Source organism: Anomalospiza imberbis, chromosome 7 (genome assembly GCF_031753505.1).
Source record: "Anomalospiza imberbis isolate Cuckoo-Finch-1a 21T00152 chromosome 7, ASM3175350v1, whole genome shotgun sequence".
Taxonomy (NCBI): domain Eukaryota; kingdom Metazoa; phylum Chordata; class Aves; order Passeriformes; family Viduidae; genus Anomalospiza; species Anomalospiza imberbis.
The window spans coordinates 18,618,566-18,639,718 of record NC_089687.1 but is presented as its reverse complement, the minus strand read 5'-3'; the positions used below and the strand labels follow the sequence as shown (position 1 = coordinate 18,639,718).

At 38.9% G+C, this 21,153-nt stretch overlaps 1 protein-coding gene across 3 annotated transcripts; it reads left to right on the top strand.

The window, feature by feature from the left end:
- The first annotated feature begins 1,151 nt into the window (after window positions 1-1,151).
- GALNT3 (polypeptide N-acetylgalactosaminyltransferase 3) lies at window positions 1,152-19,770 on the top strand. Of its 3 annotated transcripts, XM_068195748.1 has the most exons (11): window positions 1,155-1,280; window positions 8,809-9,403; window positions 10,749-10,921; window positions 12,084-12,233; window positions 12,458-12,692; window positions 13,418-13,535; window positions 13,917-14,117; window positions 15,192-15,323; window positions 15,944-16,045; window positions 18,642-18,794; window positions 19,236-19,770. In XM_068195748.1, exons 2-11 carry the CDS (start codon window positions 8,895-8,897, stop codon window positions 19,356-19,358), a joined length of 1,896 nt encoding a protein of 631 aa, XP_068051849.1. In that variant the 5' UTR covers window positions 1,155-1,280; window positions 8,809-8,894; the 3' UTR covers window positions 19,359-19,770. The 3 variants fall into 3 exon arrangements, with proteins under 3 accessions (XP_068051851.1, XP_068051850.1, XP_068051849.1); XM_068195750.1 differs by lacking the exon at window positions 13,917-14,117 and having other exon boundaries at window positions 1,152-1,280; XM_068195749.1 differs by lacking the exons at window positions 18,642-18,794; window positions 19,236-19,770 and adding an exon at window positions 16,430-16,766 and having other exon boundaries at window positions 1,154-1,280.
- The last annotated feature ends 1,383 nt before the right edge of the window (window positions 19,771-21,153 follow it).

Here is a 21,153-nt window from a genome sequence, read left to right as displayed (position 1 = left end):
CTTAGCATCAGCTGTCAAAGTCGTGAGGAAGGATTTTAGCATCCTAGAAATAACAGAGCCTATGAATTATGAGATTCTAGTCTGAATCCATATTAAGTCTTCCTGGGCAATATCAATTCCTAGAAGAACTGGCATCACCATTCTTGGCACTGCTGTGACACAAATCAGTAACAACTACTGCCAACTCCCCTTCTGCTTGCTGAGCACGTTTAGATACCTGCGGTTCAGCAGCTCAAAGAAAGAAGTTTTGAAGTGCTGGAGTGAGATGGTGATTATGCTGCTATCATTTGAGTGTACAAAGAAGGGGAGACTCTTACACTCTGTTACGGGAGTGCAAATATTACTTTGGGTTTTTTCTCCCCGACATCAAACCATGCTTCTGTAGAAAAGTGATTTTGTACCTGGCTCTCTGTGAAACTACATTGTGAAGAGAGAGAGGGAGCTCAGTGTGGTTGCCCTTCTCCCAGTCTGTAATCTCCCCCTCAGAGGGATTTTGTGTTTTGTTTCCCAGCGCTGGGAGTGCTTGGTCAACCCCATCTTGCCAACGTAACGCTTGGGCGGTTGAAGCGAGCCCCGCAGCCGCGGCCGTGCGGCCCTGGCTCGGCCGTGCGGCGCTGGGTGCGCGCTCGGCCGCCGGGCCGGAGCCCGGTGTCGGCGCGGCAGCGGCAGCGGGATGGGCGCAGCGGCAGCGGGATGGGCACAGCGGGATGGGCACAGCGGGATGGGCGCAGCGGCAGCGGGATGGGCGCAGCGGCAGCGGGATGGGCGCAGCGGGATGGGCGCAGCGGGATGGGCGCAGCGGGATGGGCGCAGCGGGATGGGCGCAGCGGCAGCGGGATGGGCGCAGCGGGATGGGCGCAGCGGGATGGGCGCAGCGGCAGCGGCAGCGGGATGGGCGCAGCGGGATGGGCGCAGCGGCAGCGGGATGGGCGCAGCGGGATGGGCGCAGCGGGATGGGCGCAGCGGGATGGGCGCAGCGGCAGCGGGATGGGCGCAGCGGGATGGGCGCAGCGGGATGGGCGCAGCGGGATGGGCGCAGCGGCAGCGGGATGGGCGCAGCGGGATGGGCGCAGCGGCTCCGCGGCCGCGCCGCCGGGGCCGCCTCGCGCACCTGGGCGCCAGGTGAGGGCGGGGCGCGGGCGCGCGGGCGCAGGCGCGGAGCCGGCCGCGCGCACCTGGCGGGCGCGGGGCGGAAGCCGCTGAGCCCGCCCGGCTCCGGCCTCCCGGGGCTCCGGTGCCGCTCGCTCGGCAGCGCCTTCGCCGTCCTCCCGCCGGACGAGGTGAGTGGGGAAACCTCGGGGCGCACCGCGCGGCTCCGCTCCTCCTTGGCCTCTCCAAGGGCTGCGGCCGGCGGCGGGGCAGCGTCCGGTGCCGCTTCTCCTCCGCTGGCCGCAGCCCCGCGGGCGCGCCCGGCGGGGCTCGGCAGGCGGGCGGGAGCCGTGAGGTCCGGGAGCGGTCCTGGGGGGGCGCGGGGCCGGGGCTGCCCTGGGGGCGCCCCTCAGCGGCCCCTTGGGCGCACGCCCCACGCGCGGTGCCCTCGGCTCCCACCGAGGCCGCCCGGCCGCCCCCTCCCCAGGGGCCTGCCCGGGGCCGGGCCAGCCCAGCCCTGCGAGCTCCGCTCCGCGGGAACGTGGAGCGGGCGAGGAGCCCGGCTGCCGCCCGTGCGGACACAGGGCTCCGGGAGGCGCCGGCCGGATGCACTGTCCAAACCGAAGGTATTGACCGAGGGAGGTGTCTCTGCCACGTACGGATCCCGCCCAAGGGTTTGCCCACAGTACCGCATTGATTCGGGACGGCAGCGTGATTCCAGTTGTGTACCTTGCCAGAGAGCTGGCGTATTTCATCCTACTCAGAGGGCTTTTAAAGAGTTACCGCGTTGTCTCTCCCCTCCGGCAGTTTGTTAGTCTTCTGCACAGCAGGTGACAATACTTACACAATGGTTGCTTAGGTCTGGAAACTGACAGAAGAAGTGTACTTTAAATTTAATAACCTCAGTGTCATGGATTTTTTTTTAACTTTGTTTAAAATATTCCTTTACCAAGAAGAATTTGTTGGTAAAAACTTTAGTTAGTTAAATAAAAAAATCTTACTTTAAATACAAATACGTATGCATCTCAGTAGTGTTGTATATGTTAGTCTTCTGTAACAAAAATACCTCCTTTGTTTAAAAGATTTTCAATTATATTGATCAATTCAGTCATGACTAAAGGCAGTGGTACACTGCTGAGCTGCCAGACTTAGAGCCTGAGACAAAGCAGCGAACTTACAGGGTTTGGTTTCCTTTTTTAGCCGGGTTTGCTCAATGGCCTGGTCAGTTTGGCATCTGCCACTGTCATCTTGAGGCCTCTCAATAATAGAGCAAAGTAAAAATTAAGTTAGTTATGGTGAGCCTGAACTGCTATTTTTGTTGCACTGTGGGAAGGAGCAGAAGACCAGTTTTCCTCCTCCTCCTCATAACTGCTGTTGTCACTTGTCCCTTTTTTGGGGTGGGGTAATACCAGAAGCAGCTGGGATATCTTGAGCCCTGTCAAAATAGGAACAAGGTATAATTGCCATCCCTGTGACATTTCCCCATTGTCTGTGGTTCTAGGTGACACACTGTGTTGCTTTGAGATATTTTTTTTTCTGCTTTGCCAAGTTTGCTGCCTGGTTTACCTGTTCGAAGAACTGTTACCTACTCCAAGGTTTTCCCTCTTTTGGAATCAATGTAGACAGTCATGTTCACGGTATGAAGTGCTGATCAGTTGCCTGCCAACACTTATGAGTTTCTCATCCTAATCTGCTCATTGTTGTGCCTGTCTTCTACAAGATCTGAAAGTGCCTCAAGTTTCTAAACTATAAAGTGCTAGATTATTTTCAGTCATGTAAAGCATGGATCTATTCACTTGCTGTCTGTCTTACTATTGACTTATTTTCCCTTAGACTCGCTGAGATCATGCACCATAGGAAATAGTTCTGCTTACAGATAATCATGTCACAAAACCACTGACAGTGATTTAGCAATTAGATTTTAGCATCAGTGACTAACTACAGTGGACTAACATTATTCAGCAGTGAAATGTATCTGGAAAAGAGACACTGAAGTGGGGAGAGGAGGAAAGTGAAGACAGCTATGGGAGCTTCCAACAAAGCTTAGTTTAGCAGTCACTAACCCAGTAAATCTCAGTAAATCTCCCATGAGGAGACTTTCTTTGCTTTACGCTTATCACTTAAACAAAAGTTTAAGGCCAGTTAGAAAACTGTGATTTTAAGACCTGCACTTGATACTTGGATGTTTTTGTTCTCTTAGAAATGTTGCTACAATCAGGAAAACAAACTTAAGTCCTCTAGTTATGGCCCAGACATTATCTTCTGGTGCTTAAATGGAAATGAGACACTAATCCTTTTAAGTTAAAACAGCTCTTTACAGCTGCTATCATGCTCACTTTTCATCATGGCATTTTTAGGGACAGTCTAAAATAATTTTAATGGAGGCCCAAAATAATTTGACCAAAGAAAAAAAGGAAAATACGGAGTTGAGTGAAATTAAAATTTGAGATAAGTGCGTGTCATTTACATGTCCCATGTCTGTAAAAATAAACCATAAATATTTTTATAATATATGGTTACTGTGTATTTTTACTATGCTATCAATTGTCAAAGGGAACTGCCTGTCTCTGCCTGTGACATACAGTGCTTGGCTGTAGAAAAATGGTAGTAGTGCTAATTTTGAAAGAGCATGTGACAGTTTGAGTTTGAAGCACTTCCATTAGAATGCATAGGAGGAGGTTTGGTGATGGTTTGTTTAGGGTTTTTCCTCATGTATTTTTTTGATCTAAATGAAACTGCTGAAGGAGATGCTTGACCAGGTTTGTTTCAGCAAGCTGTGCTGTGCTGCTATTGCTCAGAACTTCTTCAGCTTCTTCAGTAAGCTCCTCCAGAAGGTACAGCTTCTCCTTTCTCTGTCATAATCAGTGAAGCAGGTTACATCCCGTATTCGCTAGAATAACCTGTGCTCTTAATGTTTCTATAATGAAGGTTTAGGAATTGAACACATGCAGAATGCCTCTAACAACTTTTTTTTTAACTGGCTGAGCTTCAAAGAATGTACCCGGAGGAACAGCACCTGGGGTTTGTGAATTTCTATTTCTTTTAGGTATGTGTACCCTATTTAGGAGTGCATTCAGTAGGAACTGACTGAAACATATAAGCAAGTGTGGAGATGGAAACTAAACAGCTGATTCTGTTTCTCATTTTCATGTCTCTTTAGTCTTTAACTTCTGTACATTTCATCATTTGTTCCTTTATTTAAATCATGAGCTAATATTCTTGTAAACAGTAGCATAATTTGCTAAACTTAAGCAACTTGTTTAATTATCCCAAATTTCTGAAGTGCTTTTCAATGGCTTTTATTCTACGAAGAATCTTCATATTCCATATAAAGATAGACCTTTCTGGAGGGTTCACTCTGAATTGGATGTTTCTTAGTCTGTCACCAAGGGTGCTTATGTGATTGGATGTTCCTCTGAGATGAACTTCTAGGAAGTGCAAACAGTTTTGTTCAGTGATTTTTTTTTAATTTGCCAATACAAAAAAAACATCAATTTCCATGGTGGTAGAAGATGAAAATATCATTTACCAAACTGATTATTTCATTAACGTTTTAGTAGCACCTACATTGATACTCATGCAAAGAAAACAAAAAGTCCTGTTTAGAATTTTAGATTCAGAAATGCTAGTAGTGGAAGTAACACTTCTTATAGTTAAAATATCCTGAATATCTTTGTCAGACTTTTGCTAATTTGGTGAGAGCAGTTGATCATCATTGTCTGGTTTCTTTGGTTTTTTTCTTTAAGTATTTGCTTAGTGTTTTTATTCACACCCACCTTCTGATTAAGGGGACTCTAAGGTTTGAGGAAGGGATTGTATACTTTGATAACAAGGAGAAATGGACAAACTTTTTATGAGACTGTGCTTCTTGAATTATAGAAGAATTAGATCAAGTTGGAGCCAAGTTATGTAGTTAAATGATTTTGATTAGAATAATTCTGAACCATTTTCCCTATTTTTCCCATTTTTAGGATTTTTGGTTTGGTTTTAGTATTTTTACTTATTCTTTTAGGTTTTTATGTTCTACAAGCAATATTGTCAGGAAACATTTGAAACCTGTTTAACATTCAGATAGAAGAAAAGTAGATTTTTAAATACTTTTTTTTAAAAAAACTGAGTATACTGTTGATACTAACCTAAATGAATTTTGTCTCACATGATTGGAAAGAATTTCTGCTGATTTGGGTTAATGATACTTTCACTTTTTTATAAAATATTATTCTCTACAGTGTTGTTTAGATCAAGCTAATAAAAATTCAGTTTTCTACTTGTTGGCTACATTAGCAAGGCTTTCTTGTAAGAGTTTTTGCAGACAGTCTGACATTAGAACCAGTGGGTGGCATAATGTAACATAGACTGCATTGAATTCTCACACTGCCCATGTGATGTGGTTTGAAGTGATGTGGCAGCTGCTTTTTGGCACTTTTAGAAGAATTTAGTAGTACATTTTAGTTTTCTGGTTATTTTCTTCCAAAAAAAAAAAAATCCAACTACAGATGTTTAGGGCTAGTTATTTCAAAATGCTGTAAGAATCCAGACTACTATTAGTGAAAATAACACTAATGAATAGAAGATTAAACACTTTGCTAAACAGTCACCCCAGGGAGTTTAATCATGCCACATACTTCTTCATCATGTCCTGGAGGACTGAATAATAGCTTGGTCTGTGTTTGCTGACACATTGCTATGTCATGAAAATGTGAGAGGCATTTGTGGGGAAAAAAGATTGTATTTCTGACTACAAAACGATCCTGGTAAAAACCCTAAGTAAAATACAGCTTTCATAGCAAAAGTTCTTTGGACAATGCAGCTTCTGTTCTGGAAACTGCTACTCTTTTGTGCGACAAAGAACTCTTCTCTTATTGTAAGCAATATCCCTATCAGATATTTTGTCAACAAAGCTACACTCAGCATTTGTCTATATCAAAAGGTTTTGCTGTATGCTTGTGGCAATCAAGCCTCTGTCCACCTGGTTTTTGCTGCACAAAATATTCCAAGGCTGTCACTTGATCCTTTCTTAAAGAAACATCACTTGCAGTTGTTTCTGTGCTTGGCATGCTGGTAGAGTGTACTAATCCACACTGAAAGGGTTAAGTTGTGTCTTCCACAGCCCACCTAACTCCAGGGAAGGTTCTTTTCTAGGGACAGACACATTTCCTATAAGTGTTGTGGCAGCATGCTCCACATCTCTCTCGTTTCTAATGCCTCTTATGATATCATGTATTTCAAATATATGTATAGATAGAGCTATATATATTGTTTTTTCCATTTGAGGAAGATATATTTATGTTGCTTATTGATTTCTAAGCTTTAAGGTTTACTAGTATCTTATGTGCTTGTACACGGTGCACTGTTGAAACAGTAATGTGATTTTTCTTTTTGATGGTGTTAGGAAATCATTCCTGGTTAGCAACCTGCAGAGACTGTAGTCCGTGCGATGCTGGGTGCTGATCTGTACTTATAGTTGGTGTTTTACGTTGTGTATTGCATTCTCATGGCAAGGTTAAGAGGTGAGGATGACTGCACAGGTGGCCTCTGTGCTGAGAGACATGGGGCTGCCCCCCCACCCCCAGTTTCATCCAGGGCTGAGCACAGCTGGTTCCAGCCAGCTGTAGAATAGACCCACAGCTAATGTTGGCCACAGCTGAGCCACCCAGTGTAGCAGGTGGTGCCTCTGTGATGAGGTATTTAAGAAAGGGTCAAAAATACTGAACAGCAGCTGTGAGAATAAGCAGTGAGAAAAATGTGAAACTCTGCAGAACCCAAGGTAAGTGAAGGAGGAGGTAGTCTAGGCACTGGAGCAGATATTCCCCCTGCAGCTCATGGAGAAGACTGTGGTGAAGAATTTCTGTGCAGCCCATGAAAGGACCACCCCAGAGGAGGTATCCACTCTGCAGCCTGTGCAGGACCCCAGGCCAGAGCAGGTGGATATACCCTGAAGAAAGCTGCAGCCTGTGGAGAACCCATGCAGGAACAAGATCCTGGCTGGAACTGTGATCCATGGGTGGCCCATGCTGTAGCAGTTTATGCTGAAGTACTGTACTGCAAGTACTGCAAGCTGGAGCAGGGAAAAGTGTGCAGAGGAAGGAGTGCTGAAGTCTTACAAACTAACCACAGCCCTTATTATTGATTCCTTCTGCACCACTAGGCAGAAAAGAGAGAGAAGAATTGGGAATGAAGGAGTGAAGCTGATCCAAGGAAGGTAGTTTGAGCCTTTGTTTCTCACCATCCTACTCTATTTTTAATTGGCAGTAAATTCAAATTCATCATTACAAGTCTGTTTTCCCTGTGACAGTAACTGGTATCCTTAGCTCAACCCATGTGATTTTCCATCTTACTTTGTCCCCACTGTCATGCTGAGGATGGAAAGCAAGAGAGTGGCTGGGTTGGTGTCTGGCAGCCAGTCAAGATCAACCCACCAGACACTGTGAGAAAACAAGACATTTTTCAATCTGGCAATTAGGTAATTTGGTTGCAATCCTTTCATTGGGAAGAAAGTTTTTATTTGTAGTGTTCCATATAAAGGTATCCGTATTGTAGTTCAAATGTTTCAGCAGTAAGGAAAAATGGGACAATAATATGTGACACAGAAGTGGACTGGTTTGTTTGGTTCGGTGTTTTTGAAATTTTGTGAGTTGAGAAGCATGTTTTTTGGTACTTTTTAGTATGATCTGATATGCTTCCCCTCTGCATTCTTTTAACAATAACTCTATGGTAAAAACATTGTAGTTGGAATGTATGGGTTTATTAAGCTGACATAAACTTTGAAAAACAGTATAATGTTAAGAAATCCAGATGCTTAGTTTCTCCTGCAGATTCTTGAAGAAAAGTGGGTAAAGGGTTTGGGGCGGGGGTTGTTTTCTCTGACTTGTATCTCTTCCTGAGTATATATTACTCCAGTTAAGATCTACTTGTATTTCAGAGGAACAAATAGAAAAGTAGTTTTTGCAATTTTGTGGTTAGTAGTTTGCAAGTGGGAACTAACTGTGTTTTTTAGCTAGATGCTGTTTATTTCTCTTCTTGATTCACTTACATTCAATTTAGACAAAAATGATGCTATTCCCTGAATAGCTATTCCAGCTATTCAGGCTGGTCGCAGAATGTATCCCCTTGTAAACTGCCAGTTTGGCAGATAGAATTTAATTCCAATCACTTGGATTTTGGTAGTCCTGAAATATCTTTCATAGTTTCATCTTTGAAAGCAAGTGAATAATTACTTGTCTGTGAAAAAATAATGGTGGAAACTTGAAAATTGTTGAAATAAGTTGATTGAAAAATCTTTCATATCTTTTAGTTGACTTTCCACATGGCTCTTTCTGACATGCAGCTTGAACTAATGTATTGATGCCACCTGTTTTTCTTCTGCCCCATCATTTAACTAAAATTCCCTGCTTCTATAAGACTTTATTCTAATTTTAAACAAACTACTTGGAAGAAAATAAACTTGAAGCAGTGGCACTGTGTAGAAATGATGTTTTATTCTTGATGGTATGCCTGATTTCTGTGTTCTTCTATATGAAGTGTATTTAACAAATAAAACCCAAAGCAAAAAGCAGGGAAAGGGCATTTTGGGTATCTTATAGATAGGTTTGATGTATCTTTAAGTGACGTAGCATGCATAATGTTTGACTTTTTAATTCCTTTCCATTAATTTCTTATGGCTTTACATAGTTGAATATACTAGATGTCTAAATTAATACTATTTGTTTTAATTTACAGGTGTTATAATTTCAAGAAATGCTGTGACATATTTGAAGAACAACACTCACAGAAACTTCTGTTGTGTGAAAATTTTTAAAACTAGAATGGCCTTGAAAAAAACGCCTAAACTATTTAAGACATTTTTTCACTGGAAACTTTGGAAGTTTAGCATTATTGTGTTTGTCTTTCTGGTATTTTTATTTTTATTACAAAGAGAAGTGGGTGTTCAAGATTTTAAAGATGAAGCAGGGATTGAGCCAGTTGTTGGAAAGAAAAGTCATGTATTAGGTCTTATGTTAAATGCTATGAACAATATCAAAGGTGCAAAGCCAAAAATGCAGATAAAAGCACCCATTAGGCAAACTAAGGTTCCTGGAGAGAGACACTGTTTGCCAGGGCACTATACTCCAGTGGAACTGAAACCCTTTCTAGATCGGCCCCTTCAAGATCCTAATGCTCCTGGAGCTTCTGGCAAAGCATTTAAAACCATCAACTTAAATTCAGAAGAGCAGAAAGAAAAACAGGTTGGAGAAGAGAAACATTGTTTTAATGCATTTGCAAGTGATAGGATTTCTTTACACCGAGATCTTGGACCAGACACTCGACCTCCTGAGTAAGTTGAAATGTGTATGTCCTGGTAGTTGAAAAACTTCTCAGAAATTCAGCCTGCAAAGTGATTTGAGTTCAGCAGTAGGTGATAGTTTAGGAAAGTGTCCTAGCTATACATAATGATTGGCTGTACATAGTGATCCACAGTGCCAAAGCCAAGAATGTTTAGAAAAGATTACTTCTTTCATGGTTTTGAATTCAAAGTAACCATATTTAAATAAGGTGTTCTGATTTTGCCTTTAAGGCTAAAATTTCTGAGTAACTTTCAGAAAGATTGCTTAGTTTTACTTTGAATAAAACTAAAAATGTGGTTTCAACATTTTTCCAATTAAAACACCACCCCTCATTTTTTTTTAACATTCAGTGTTAATAAAACTAGATCATTTAATTTAATAAATTAGGAATGTAGGCATAATTTAATAAATTTGGATTTGTAAACTGTTGAACAAGGGAATGGAAGATCTCAGCAGCAATCTTGTAATATTGAATATTTTTTTAAAAGTAGACTGTAGGACTTGGGGAGAATGGGGGAGTGGGTTTTAGTTATGAGCAGTCAGTGTCAGATGAAATGTTGTCAGCCATCTGTGCCAGAAGTGGCTGAACTTACTGAGCTGCTGCTGATACACACGGTGCAGCTCACCATAACCCCTCCTAGAGCATAGCTGGGGAGGCTTTGCTTGTGTATTTTGTGGGGCAGTGACTGTGGTTATTACCTTGGGGTGTCCTCCAGGCCCTAAAGCTGACAGGCCATAAACATTAAGTGTGCAACTTATGAATACAGCATTGTCATCTTGACTTGCCATTGGATCTAAAGTTATATTTAGGATATGTCAGTCTTGAATAAGTGTGGGTTTAAAATTGTGTCCCTTGAATGAGACATGCTGCCCTAAGGCTTACATAGCATTTCTATAAAGCTTTGAAATTTGAATTAGATAGGTTATATTTTTACTTGCAAACTCTGTATTTTTCTAATAAATATTCTTCTTTGTATTCTTAGGCTTCAGCAGTAATGGTAACTTTTGAGTTAGCTCAGTCGGTACCTGCTGCTCTCAATAAAACAACTTTTTTTCCTGAAGAAGGCCTGGGTATTATATGAAATTTAATTAAATGTGTGTGAGACAGAAGCAAAACTAAGTTGTTCAATTCTCTGTCATGATCCTTTAAAAACTATTCTGATCAGCTGCTCTAGGTGAAGTACCTACCTTTGCACTCCAAAGCTAGGATAGAAAGCAGAAAAGCAGAACTATCTAATGTCTGTAGTTCTAAAGTTCTGTACTAGAAAGAAAAGTTTAAGAGTTTGAGTAAAAAAATTGTCCATTTTGTAACCCCTGACACTTTCTAATTTGTAGATGCATTGAGCAAAAGTTTAAGCGTTGCCCACCATTGCCAACCACCAGCATTATCATCGTTTTCCATAATGAAGCATGGTCAACTCTGCTCAGAACTGTCCACAGTGTGATGTACACATCTCCTGCCATACTGCTGAAAGAGGTTATTTTGGTGGATGATGCCAGTGTAGATGGTAAGAAGTCTTCCTGCTTTTGCTTTTGTTTTTGTTTTTTTTTTTGATTGAAGAGGTTAGGATTGCAGATAAATTTGCTAAGAGGATCTTTACCACTATTGACTGTATACCAGTCTTCCACGCGGTTTTGTTTGTTTCTTTTTTTTTTTTTTTTTTTTTTTTTTTTTTTTTTTTTTTTTTAAATAAAATAGCCCTCCCCCACCTTATTTTTCCATAAGGTAGTCAAATATGAAATTCCGGTGCTCTAAAAGGTTTTTAAACCCCATTTCTACTTTTTCCAATTCCAATGCTGATTTGCCTGCATAACTGCTTGCATGACAAATAGCTTTGTTATTTGTGTTTCAAACCAATTGCAATTTGTAGAATAAAGCATCCAAGTATAAACTGGCCCAGACTTGTAGAAATTTGTATTTTATCATAGTGGTTGTCTTTATGTAAATAAATGTCATTAATATGAAGGGCAGTGTCTTTATTAGAAAGCAAAATTATTTAATGGCAAAATAATCTTCAACGGTCTAGCTGAGTCTCAAAAATAATTAGGTATATACTTAGTGTGGACACAAATGCAAGTTCAAAAAGCTTTGCAAGTCTGTATTGAGTATATTGAAACACTTGGATGTGAAGTATGTTCAGTAGTACAGTTTAATACTAAGGATGGGCAGAATAAAAAAGATGTGAGATGTTTCATGAGAGATGTGGGTTTCTTTCTCAAAATCTGAACACTTAATTAGTTTTTTATATTGCTTCTGTGGCTGTTGTAAACACTGTAGCCTTTGAAAACTATGTAAATGTGCCATCATTAAAGAAAGAATTTGCATGTTCTGCAGATAATGTAAGTATGAGATCCATTTGCTGTGAAAATGGAATTGGTATTCAAATGGTTAACACTGCAGGAGAGATGGACTAGCACATCCTTTCTTGTTCAGAATTATTTTAATGTTCCATCTCCTGTTCTCTGCTGGTCACCTCTTCCTACACCCCTACCCCCAGAATACTCAGCCCTTAAAAATAACCTTCAGGAGACAGGAATTTTTATGGCTTTGATGTTGAGATGATTTCTGGAGTAAGTGTGAGTTGTTTATCTTGTTCACTTAATAGTGTAACATTTTGGGCAGTGGCATGTGTATACACTGAATATCCTGACACTGATTTCTCTTTCTAGAGTACCTGCATGATAAACTAGATGAATATGTGAAACAGTTTCAGATAGTTAAAGTAGTCCGTCAGAAGGAAAGAAAAGGTCTGATCACTGCACGGTTGTTGGGAGCTTCAGTAGCAACAGGAGAGACCCTTACCTTCCTGGATGCTCATTGTAAGCATATAATGCTGTTGCCTTTAATTTAATGTTGCAGATTTTTTATGAATTATAAATGTTAGCAATATATAATCTTTCCTATTGCGATTTCATATTATTGAAAGTATAATTAGCAATGCTATTTAAAAATAGTCCACATTGGCTTGCTGGACATGTTAAAACATACCCTGTGTACTACTTTATAGCCAAGCAAAAACTCAGCGTTCCCATTTTCTCCACAGGTGAATGCTTTTATGGCTGGTTAGAGCCATTATTGGCAAGAATAGCTGAGAATCCTGTTGCTGTTGTAAGCCCTGACATCGCTTCTATTGATCTCAATACCTTTGAATTCAGTAAACCATCTCCTTATGTGCATAGCCACAACAGAGGAAATTTTGATTGGAGTTTGTCATTTGGATGGGAGTCTCTTCCTAAACATGAGAATAAAAGAAGAAAGGATGAAACCTATCCAATTAGGTAAACATACTTAGAATACTATTTAAATCTTTCTGTTTTCACGGAGTTTATCTTATGAATGATAGTTTGTAAATAAATTAGTTCCTCAAATTAATATAATCAGACATCTTAGCATCTTGGATGTTTTTTGTAATACTTTCTTTAAGAACCACATTTTAAAGCTTTCATAAAAATATAGCCTCATTAAGATAGTAATTGCTCTGCATTACTTCTTCTACATACAGTGGAAATTGCCTGTATTCCTAGAGGGGAGGCGCAGAGGAGGATTATACACAGTTATTTTCAGAGACAGTACAATGATTCTGTCACTGCATTCACTTTACTTGAAAGAATTCCAAAAAGGGTCAGAGCACCCAGATACTAGGCTGATACAGTAGTGCATTTGATGATAATTGTACCTGCTTTGTCCACAGACAGGTTACTGCTCTGTAGGAGTTGTACTTTTGATTGATTTCCTCCATACAGAGAAAATTTGTTTGTTTTCCTGATGCTTTCTTTTATGCCAGCAGTTGTTAGTATGAACAAGTTCTTAATAAATGGCAATAAGCTGTCAATGAGACACTATGTGAACATATTTAAGTGCTAGAAGTATTATCTATGTCAGGAATATGCATGACTGTAGTGAAATAATAACAAGTTCATGAAAAATTACTAGAACAGTTGCACCATGATTTCATGTCTATATTTAAAACATCATCTTTCTCAGTAAAATTTTGTTTTTGCAGAACACCTACCTTTGCTGGAGGTCTCTTTTCAATATCAAAAGACTACTTTGAACACATTGGAAGCTATGATGAAGAAATGGAAATATGGGGAGGTGAAAATATAGAAATGTCTTTCAGAGTAAGTTTAGCTCCATAATTAGCAATTGCCTCTATGCTGACAGTGAACAGGGAACTTGAAAATAAATTAGTATTAGATATTGACTCCTCTGCTCAATCAGCCAACTAGGACAAGGAAAATTGAATTACTAATTACCTATGAAATAAAATACAAACATGCTCACTAAACTGCTTTTAATTTTTTTAAAATGTTTTTAGGGTTGCTATCTTAAATGTATGCTTCCAGGGTTTCTATGATTAGGAAATTGACTAATGGTATGCCTGATATATGTACTCTTGCTAGTGGTTTGATGTGTTCTGGCAAACAATAGTATTACTGAATTTTTTTTCCACTCCCTGAATTCTAATTGCAGTGTACTTACACACTAAATGTTATTATTAGGTATGGCAATGTGGTGGACAGTTGGAGATCATGCCTTGCTCTGTTGTTGGCCATGTCTTTCGCAGCAAGAGTCCCCATACTTTCCCAAAAGGTACTCAGGTGATCACACGTAATCAAGTTCGCCTTGCAGAAGTGTGGATGGATGAATATAAAGAAATATTTTACCGAAGAAACACAGAGGCAGCAAAAATTGTGAAACAAGTAGGTGGTGGTGGTGGTATTAGAAATCACACTTGCTGCGGTGAGAGTTTTGGTGAGCAAAAGTTATTTATTGACAAAGTATGTGAGGATTCTAAATATCTTAATGAAAAGACTGTTTAGTTTGCTTAATGCTGCAGCCCCAACAGACATGAAAAAAACTAGTGTTTGGGTGATGAATGTTGATTTTGTATGGTGAGGTTTTTTATTGGTGGTTTTTTTCATACATTCTCCTGGGTTGTTTGCATTGTGCAGGTACAGGAACTACCAGAAGAACATAAGAGAAACTAAAGGGTGTAGACATTGTAAACTAATTTATTTTCTGGAGTGAGAAAAATGTCTTGTTAGTTTCAAGTTGCTTAGTATTCTTACTGAAAAAGCAGGTTTTGTTGTTCTTTCGCAGCAGAGTAAAAGTTACTTGATGATGGATAACCATCCTGTCTCTATCTGCTTAAAAAGTCAGTTATTTTCAAGTAAATAAGTATTTGGGGTTGAGGTTGAGTGTTGACTTATTTATTTTGTAAGTTTTCTGCCCAGCTAAAATTCTAAGTTTTCTTTTAGAAGCTGTTTTTCCCCCTTCACGTGATAAATTTTTATGACTGTTGTATCACTGAAAGCATTACATTTCCTCGGCATGTTCAGCAGCTGAACAACTGAATTTTGTTTGGGAGATTCTACATTGTACTAGCTGTTATGCTACTTATTTCATTAATCCAGTTTGTTTCAGCTTACACTTTTAGCGAGATCAGTTGGCTTTATGGCTGTAATCAGTATGGTCTTACTTGGACTTTCCCACTTCATGGCACTCTGTTAAAACTTTCTTGGGACTAAAGATACTTCTGTTTTCCATCTTGCAATGTATTTTCCTTGTGCTTTGAAATTCTGCAGGCAGGATGTCAGTGGTGTTATGACACTGAAAGACAGCAGTAACTGTAGTAGTACAGCATTAACAAGAAAAAAATCAACAAAGGAAGCTTAAAACTTGTTTAGTACTACACAGAATATCGTAGCTTTACATGTGCAAAATGAATGTTAATATATTATTTATCTTCCATCCTTCCTCCTTTCCTCTAACAGAAAACATTTGGAGACATATCAAAAAGACTTGATTTAAGGCAGCGCCTGCAGTGTAAAAATTTTACCTGGTACCTCAGTAATGTTTATCCAGAAGCGTATGTGCCAGACCTGAATCCTTTGTTTTCTGGATATGTAAGTTTAATTTTAACTACTTTCTATATTCTTCATAGTCCAGGAAGTTTGCTAATCTCTTGTACTACCTTAGCCATAGCTTTTAGACTTTAGCTATCTTTAACTGCTCTAGGGTTTTTTGTCACTACTCTGGACAAAGAATCTCTTCTGCGTACCTTTTATAGCTTTGTCAATAGCTGTGTCATTTTCATTTTTCATTTATGTCAAATGTCCTTTTCCTTGCCAAATAACTTTAGACATTGCATTGCTAAAACAAACAAAAAAGTAATAGCTCTTAGCTTGAGGTGAACATGAATTTTTAGCATGTATTTACAAATAAAACTTCCCCTTCCTCCTGGTTTTAATATTTCATGTGTATCTGTTCAAACTGTGATTTGAATCACAGTAACATTGTACAGAGCAGGCTAATAACTCCATGTGTGACTATAGTTACTAGGCTTTTAGTTGGAAAAGATTACCTGAGGAAACAGGATTTTTAGATTTGAGCATAGCAGAAAGTAGAAATGAACGAACAGCTGTAATTGTTGTTAAACTAAAGGTGACTTTTGTCTATGACTGAGACAGTTTGAGTTTCTGTCATTCCACTGAGCTTTTTTATCCTGACAACACCCTTTCTTTAGTTAAAAAATATAGGTAACCGCATGTGTCTGGATGTTGGTGAAAATAACCATGGTGGCAAACCATTGATAATGTATTCTTGTCATGGACTTGGGGGAAACCAGGTAAAATACTTAATACCGGATTTTTATTCTGTCTTCTGCTCTAGCTTTACCATATAAAAACTTTAATTTTAGAGAAATTGACTAATTTTTAATATGCAATTTCTCTCTCCTTACCTCTTTCTTCCTTTATTTTCTTTAACAGTTAATTCATATATATATATTTAAAGAAAAATTCTGTACAACTCTTCATGTCATGTCATGTTTCTCATGTTTTAACTGCAGCATACAAATTCAGATTTCAAAGACACTTTCACTGCTTTCACTTGCCCTTTCTTTTCTGTGCAAAACCTTTTTATGCCACCCTTACTCCTGTCTTATAAGTGTTGTCTTCTTAATTCTTCCTTTCCTTATGCTTCCTCCTATTGCTTCTCTCTCTGTCACCAGGACTCGCACTCTCAAGGAAGATGTTGGTTGGAATCCGGCCAATGGGAGACCAAGTGTCCAGGCCTGAGCCACCTTCCCTATCACGCTTGCAGCCTCACAGTGTGAGGTCAAAGTGGCCTATCCTGTACTGGCTAATGCAAGTGAATAATATGATTCCATTTGTTCAAGAGGAGCTCTCTTTGGTCCATAGCTCTTGGAGGCAGCCATGGTGCTCTGTTCCTTCTACAATATGACTTGCAATAGATGTCAGATACTGAATCATTCTGTCATTACTTTAACACTAACGAAAGGAACATCTCCTTCCCTGCCCAGAAATGCACATTTCTCTGTTGCCCTTAAAAGTGATCCTTAATAATTAAAGGTCAGCAAAGGTCTAAAAGTTTTTATTAGAATATAATTGGTATCTTATGGGAGGGAGGGTGTTCATAATTTCTTTTCAATATTAAAAGACATCCATTGATAGCACTGTGAAACTTGAGACACATAATCCTAGTCAGGTGATATTTTCTTCCTAGTCATTTTTTGTGAGACATGGCATGCTATCTAGATTAAGAACTACCCTATTATGTTAGCTTCTTACAGGATTGAATTTGGGTTTTTTTTGATTGTGGATTAATACTATTAGCCTTTTCACATTGTCACAGTCATTAATTTGGGAACACTGTAGAAAGACATTGCATTAAGAGATGTGCTATATGCTTCTATTGTTCTCTTAAGTTATCTTGGGCTATACTAAAATTCTTTTCTTTCAATTGTTTTGTTTTTTGTTTTCCCTCCTGCTACAAAATAAGTCCGAATCCCTTTAAATGCCGGCCTTCAGAGAACTGATTTTGCTGGTAATGCTTAAGAGATGCATATTTGCTTACTTAACCCTTCTCATTACAATGCTCTGTTTTCAGTTGTCCTCTGTTCTTTACCAGACTTTCTGCAGTGTAGGCTGATATTTTCCATGCTGTCATCTTTGTCTATATATTTGAAATGGGAGTAGAAAAGAGAACCTAGTTTTCAGAGTTGTACATCAGTTGTGTATTATTCTTCCTTTTTAGAATATTGGAGGCTGGAAATATGCCCATCTCAATATCCAGAATTAATAAAGTTCTAAACATAGCTTTCAAGTCATTATTTTCAGGGCTTGCAGAGATGTTGAAGTTCCAAAAATAAATCGGTACAGATTAAGTCAGTTTACCAGATGAAGAGTAAATTACTGTGTCTGAGAGCTAAATGACTAAGCAGGTCACTCCTTCACTACCTGTTTTGAGGACTAATGTTGGTCATAGAGTCTTAAGAGTGAGTTGCCTGTTTGTTCCTCAGTGCTGTTCCCATTGTCTCCAAGGTAGCGAGGAGATGATTGCTGACCACTGGAAAACAGAAGGCCAAGGAGGGTAATTGAGCCTGGCCTTAATATTCAAAGGAAAGATAGGATGAAGGTGGCTGACATCCAGAGGCAAGAAACAGTAGCAGTGAGATGTAATGTTAGGGACTCTGCTGGTAAATGTGGGAGAAAAGGAAGAGAGACCTAATGTTAGGTTAGGGCTGAAGGGGTAAAAGAACAGCTCTGTCTGTAACTTTTAGAAGTAAATCCCTGTTAGGATCAGACTTACAGGTGAGCCTTAGGAGTACTGTTGCTGTCAGGAAATCATGGTAAAATGAGCTCACAAAATAGATGCTTACAATTTTCTAATGGTTACCTCACAAGAGGATATAACAGCATCCTATTGTTCACGTTTATTGTTTAGATCAAGCAGCAAAAGTTGGCATACAGCAATCAGTATTGTTTCCTGTGACAACTTTTATTTTTGGTTGCTCTAAGAAAAACCAACATCTAGCAACAGAATTTATTTAATGCAGGTTTCTAGTTAAGAAATGCCAAAATTTAAGTTATCTTAAAATATCTCTACTCTTCAGTTTGTCTCCTTGAATTATATACGGTCTGTGTGGGAGTAAGGTTTTGCATCACAGTATACATGCAGCAAATGTTATTTCCAATTTATACATACAAGTATAAATTAGTATTGCATTACTACTAAAAACTGCTTTTAGTTTTGTAAACACTTTTGAACTGTCTGTGCTAAAAATCACAGGAATTATTCTGTAGTCTCAAATTTGAATAAGAAATGTATTATTTTGTGATGGGAATTTGAAAGGCTTAATTTAGTTTAATACTTTTCTTTGTGTTTATTTACCAAAATTTTAAAAAAAATTATTTAAATAGTACTTTGAATATTCTGCACACCACGAAATTCGCCATAACATTCAGAAGGAGCTTTGTCTGCATGCTTCCAAGGGACCTGTGCAGCTTCGTGAGTGCACCTACAAAGGCCAGAAAACCTTTGCTGTTGGGGAGGAGCAGTGGCTGCACCAGAAGGTACATATCCTGTGCAGTGAAATGGCATTTTTATTAGTTAATTTAGGATTTTCAATAAAAGCAAAAACACCCACAAAACAAAACTCTGAAGCCAAAAAATTGTAAGTTTCATTTTGGCAGGAAAATGGAGGCTTCAGTTACAGATCAAAACTTGATGTCACTAGTAGGAATGTCACTTAAAAAAACAGTTGATATCCTTTAGTGTGTTTGTCTAGACATCCACCTGGAAGTCAGTTCAGATGTTCTGTATTTTTAAAATATTTTACAAAATTTTCCTAACAAAGCAAGTTGACACTTATATACTGCTTATGTATTTTCTAGCCCCCTCTGCACCACCTGTATGAGCTTACTCTTTAGCACCAGCTTGGGGGAAGAACTGTGGGGGGAACTAGCATGTTCATTGTTTGTTCACTTTTCTTTTCCTCTTTTTCCTCACTTTAGGATCAAACTCTGTACAATGAAGCACTACATATGTGCCTTACAGGAAATGGAGAGCATCCAAGTTTGGCATCCTGTAATCCATCAGACCCTTTCCAGAAATGGATCTTTGGCCAGAATGATTAAGATTTGATATTATAGGCCAGAAGCATTTTATTAAAAGAAAAGAACCATTCTGAACTGTGATCTTATACATATACTGGATTTTTATGTGATAGTTTAAAAGCAAAATGTTTAAACAGTTTCTTTTCCCCTCTTAAGTTGGATATAAAATGTGTCATAAGAGATTCCCTGGGAGTCTGGTATACCAAAGATAATTGGGATCCTGGTTATATTTTGTTTACAATATTTCTATGATAAGACTTTATATGCTGACCACTGATTTATGGATCCTATTAGTTCTCTTATCTTAGGGGCCATATGTGGGGGTTTTTTTGACATACTGTAAGTACTTCTGAAGAAGACTAATTTTCTCTGTAGTGTCGTGAGAAATTATTGTCTACTGTCTAAAACCCAATACACTTTATATGTATGTTTTTATGCTCAAATGGCTGACTTTATTTTTTTAATAATTTACTCAGTGAAACTTTCTCAATATTTTTTAAGTTTCTTCATTGGGAAAATTAGACCATCAGGTCAAAGCCAAATAGGATACCATATTGTGCTCAGCTTCTAGAAAGTCAGTTGTTTTGTGGAAGAAAAAAGTAATTCTCACTAAAATACATATTTATGATTATTTTAATGGAAAATCTGCTTTTTTGATATGAATCTTTTGTTTAGCCACAACTTCCTGTATAGGTTTTTTTTTATATTTCATGGACTTAAAAAAATATTATAAAGTTGTGTTTTAGTAGGCTTCTGAGCTGCTTAACATTCATACATTTTTAAGCATTCTGTTCATTACTGCTTTTAAATTACATGTTATCTAGTAAAATTCTGCCCCTCCTTCTATTGATATATGCAATATTTACATCACAGGTTTCTAATGTTATCCATACGTAATTTCTTGTGCCAACACTTGCACATTAATATTTTTTTTCTTTTTTCTGTTTCCCCTTTTGCAAAGGACTGATCTCAGATTTATCAGTCTGAGTGAGATCTTGGCATTCCTAACTATTCTGCTAATTACAGAAAATAATACAGCATAATCAAATATATAATCAATTTTTTAAAACTTACAAAGGGAAGACAAAAGTATTTGGCTGCATGATCCAATCTAAAGCTGAGAATAAATTTGAAGGAGTGGGTATTAAAGGCTGAATAGGACAAAAATACACTAATAATAAATCTGTTCTTTTGTCCTAGTATTAAGTAATATCATTACAGATAAATGCTAACTTAAGTCTGGTGGGTGAATGGATGATGATGTGGGATTTTTTACTTCTGTGGTGGGGAAGGAGCCTGTTTGTAATTTAATGGTACCCGACTAATGAATTCATTTTCTGAATAAAAGAAAGAAAAATTCCTTTCAGTACTTATAAGTCATCTAAAAGACAAAAAAGTGTATAAGCAAGGACCAGTGATAATTTGCCAGAAGCTTTTTAACGCTAATTTATTTTTCGGGCTTGATAATGCCATTGAGTTGTGTCTCAGCTTTTGTGACGTTTTTGGAGACACCTGTTGAGAGTATCCCATGAAGTTAAAGCTGTATGACTTAAAAGAACTTGATACAGAGTGAACAGAAATTGTTGAAAAGACTACCAGCAAGGGTTATTCATGCCACTGAAACTGGAGGGTTGTGTAGAACAACACTGCACAAAGATCTGCCTGTGTCCTCTGAGAAATGTTTTCATTTGGTAACGGAATGTAAAGTGTTATTACTTTTGTAGATCAAACCAATATTTGAAGGCCAATGCATGCACTTGATAAAATGGGGAAGTTGAGGAAAAATATAATGCAGGTCAATGAGAAAACAGTTGAA

Bases quoted from the DNA above. Each gene is read 5' to 3' on its own strand.
- GALNT3 (XM_068195748.1), top strand. From the start codon at position 8,895: ATGGCCTTGAAAAAAACGCCTAAACTATTTAAGACATTTTTTCACTGG. The intron at 12,693-13,417 runs GTAAACATACTT...TTGTTTTTGCAG, and splicing joins GATGAAACCTATCCAATTAG to AACACCTACCTTTGCTGGAG. The intron at 16,046-18,641 runs GTAAAATACTTA...TTATTTAAATAG, and splicing joins ATGGACTTGGGGGAAACCAG to TACTTTGAATATTCTGCACA.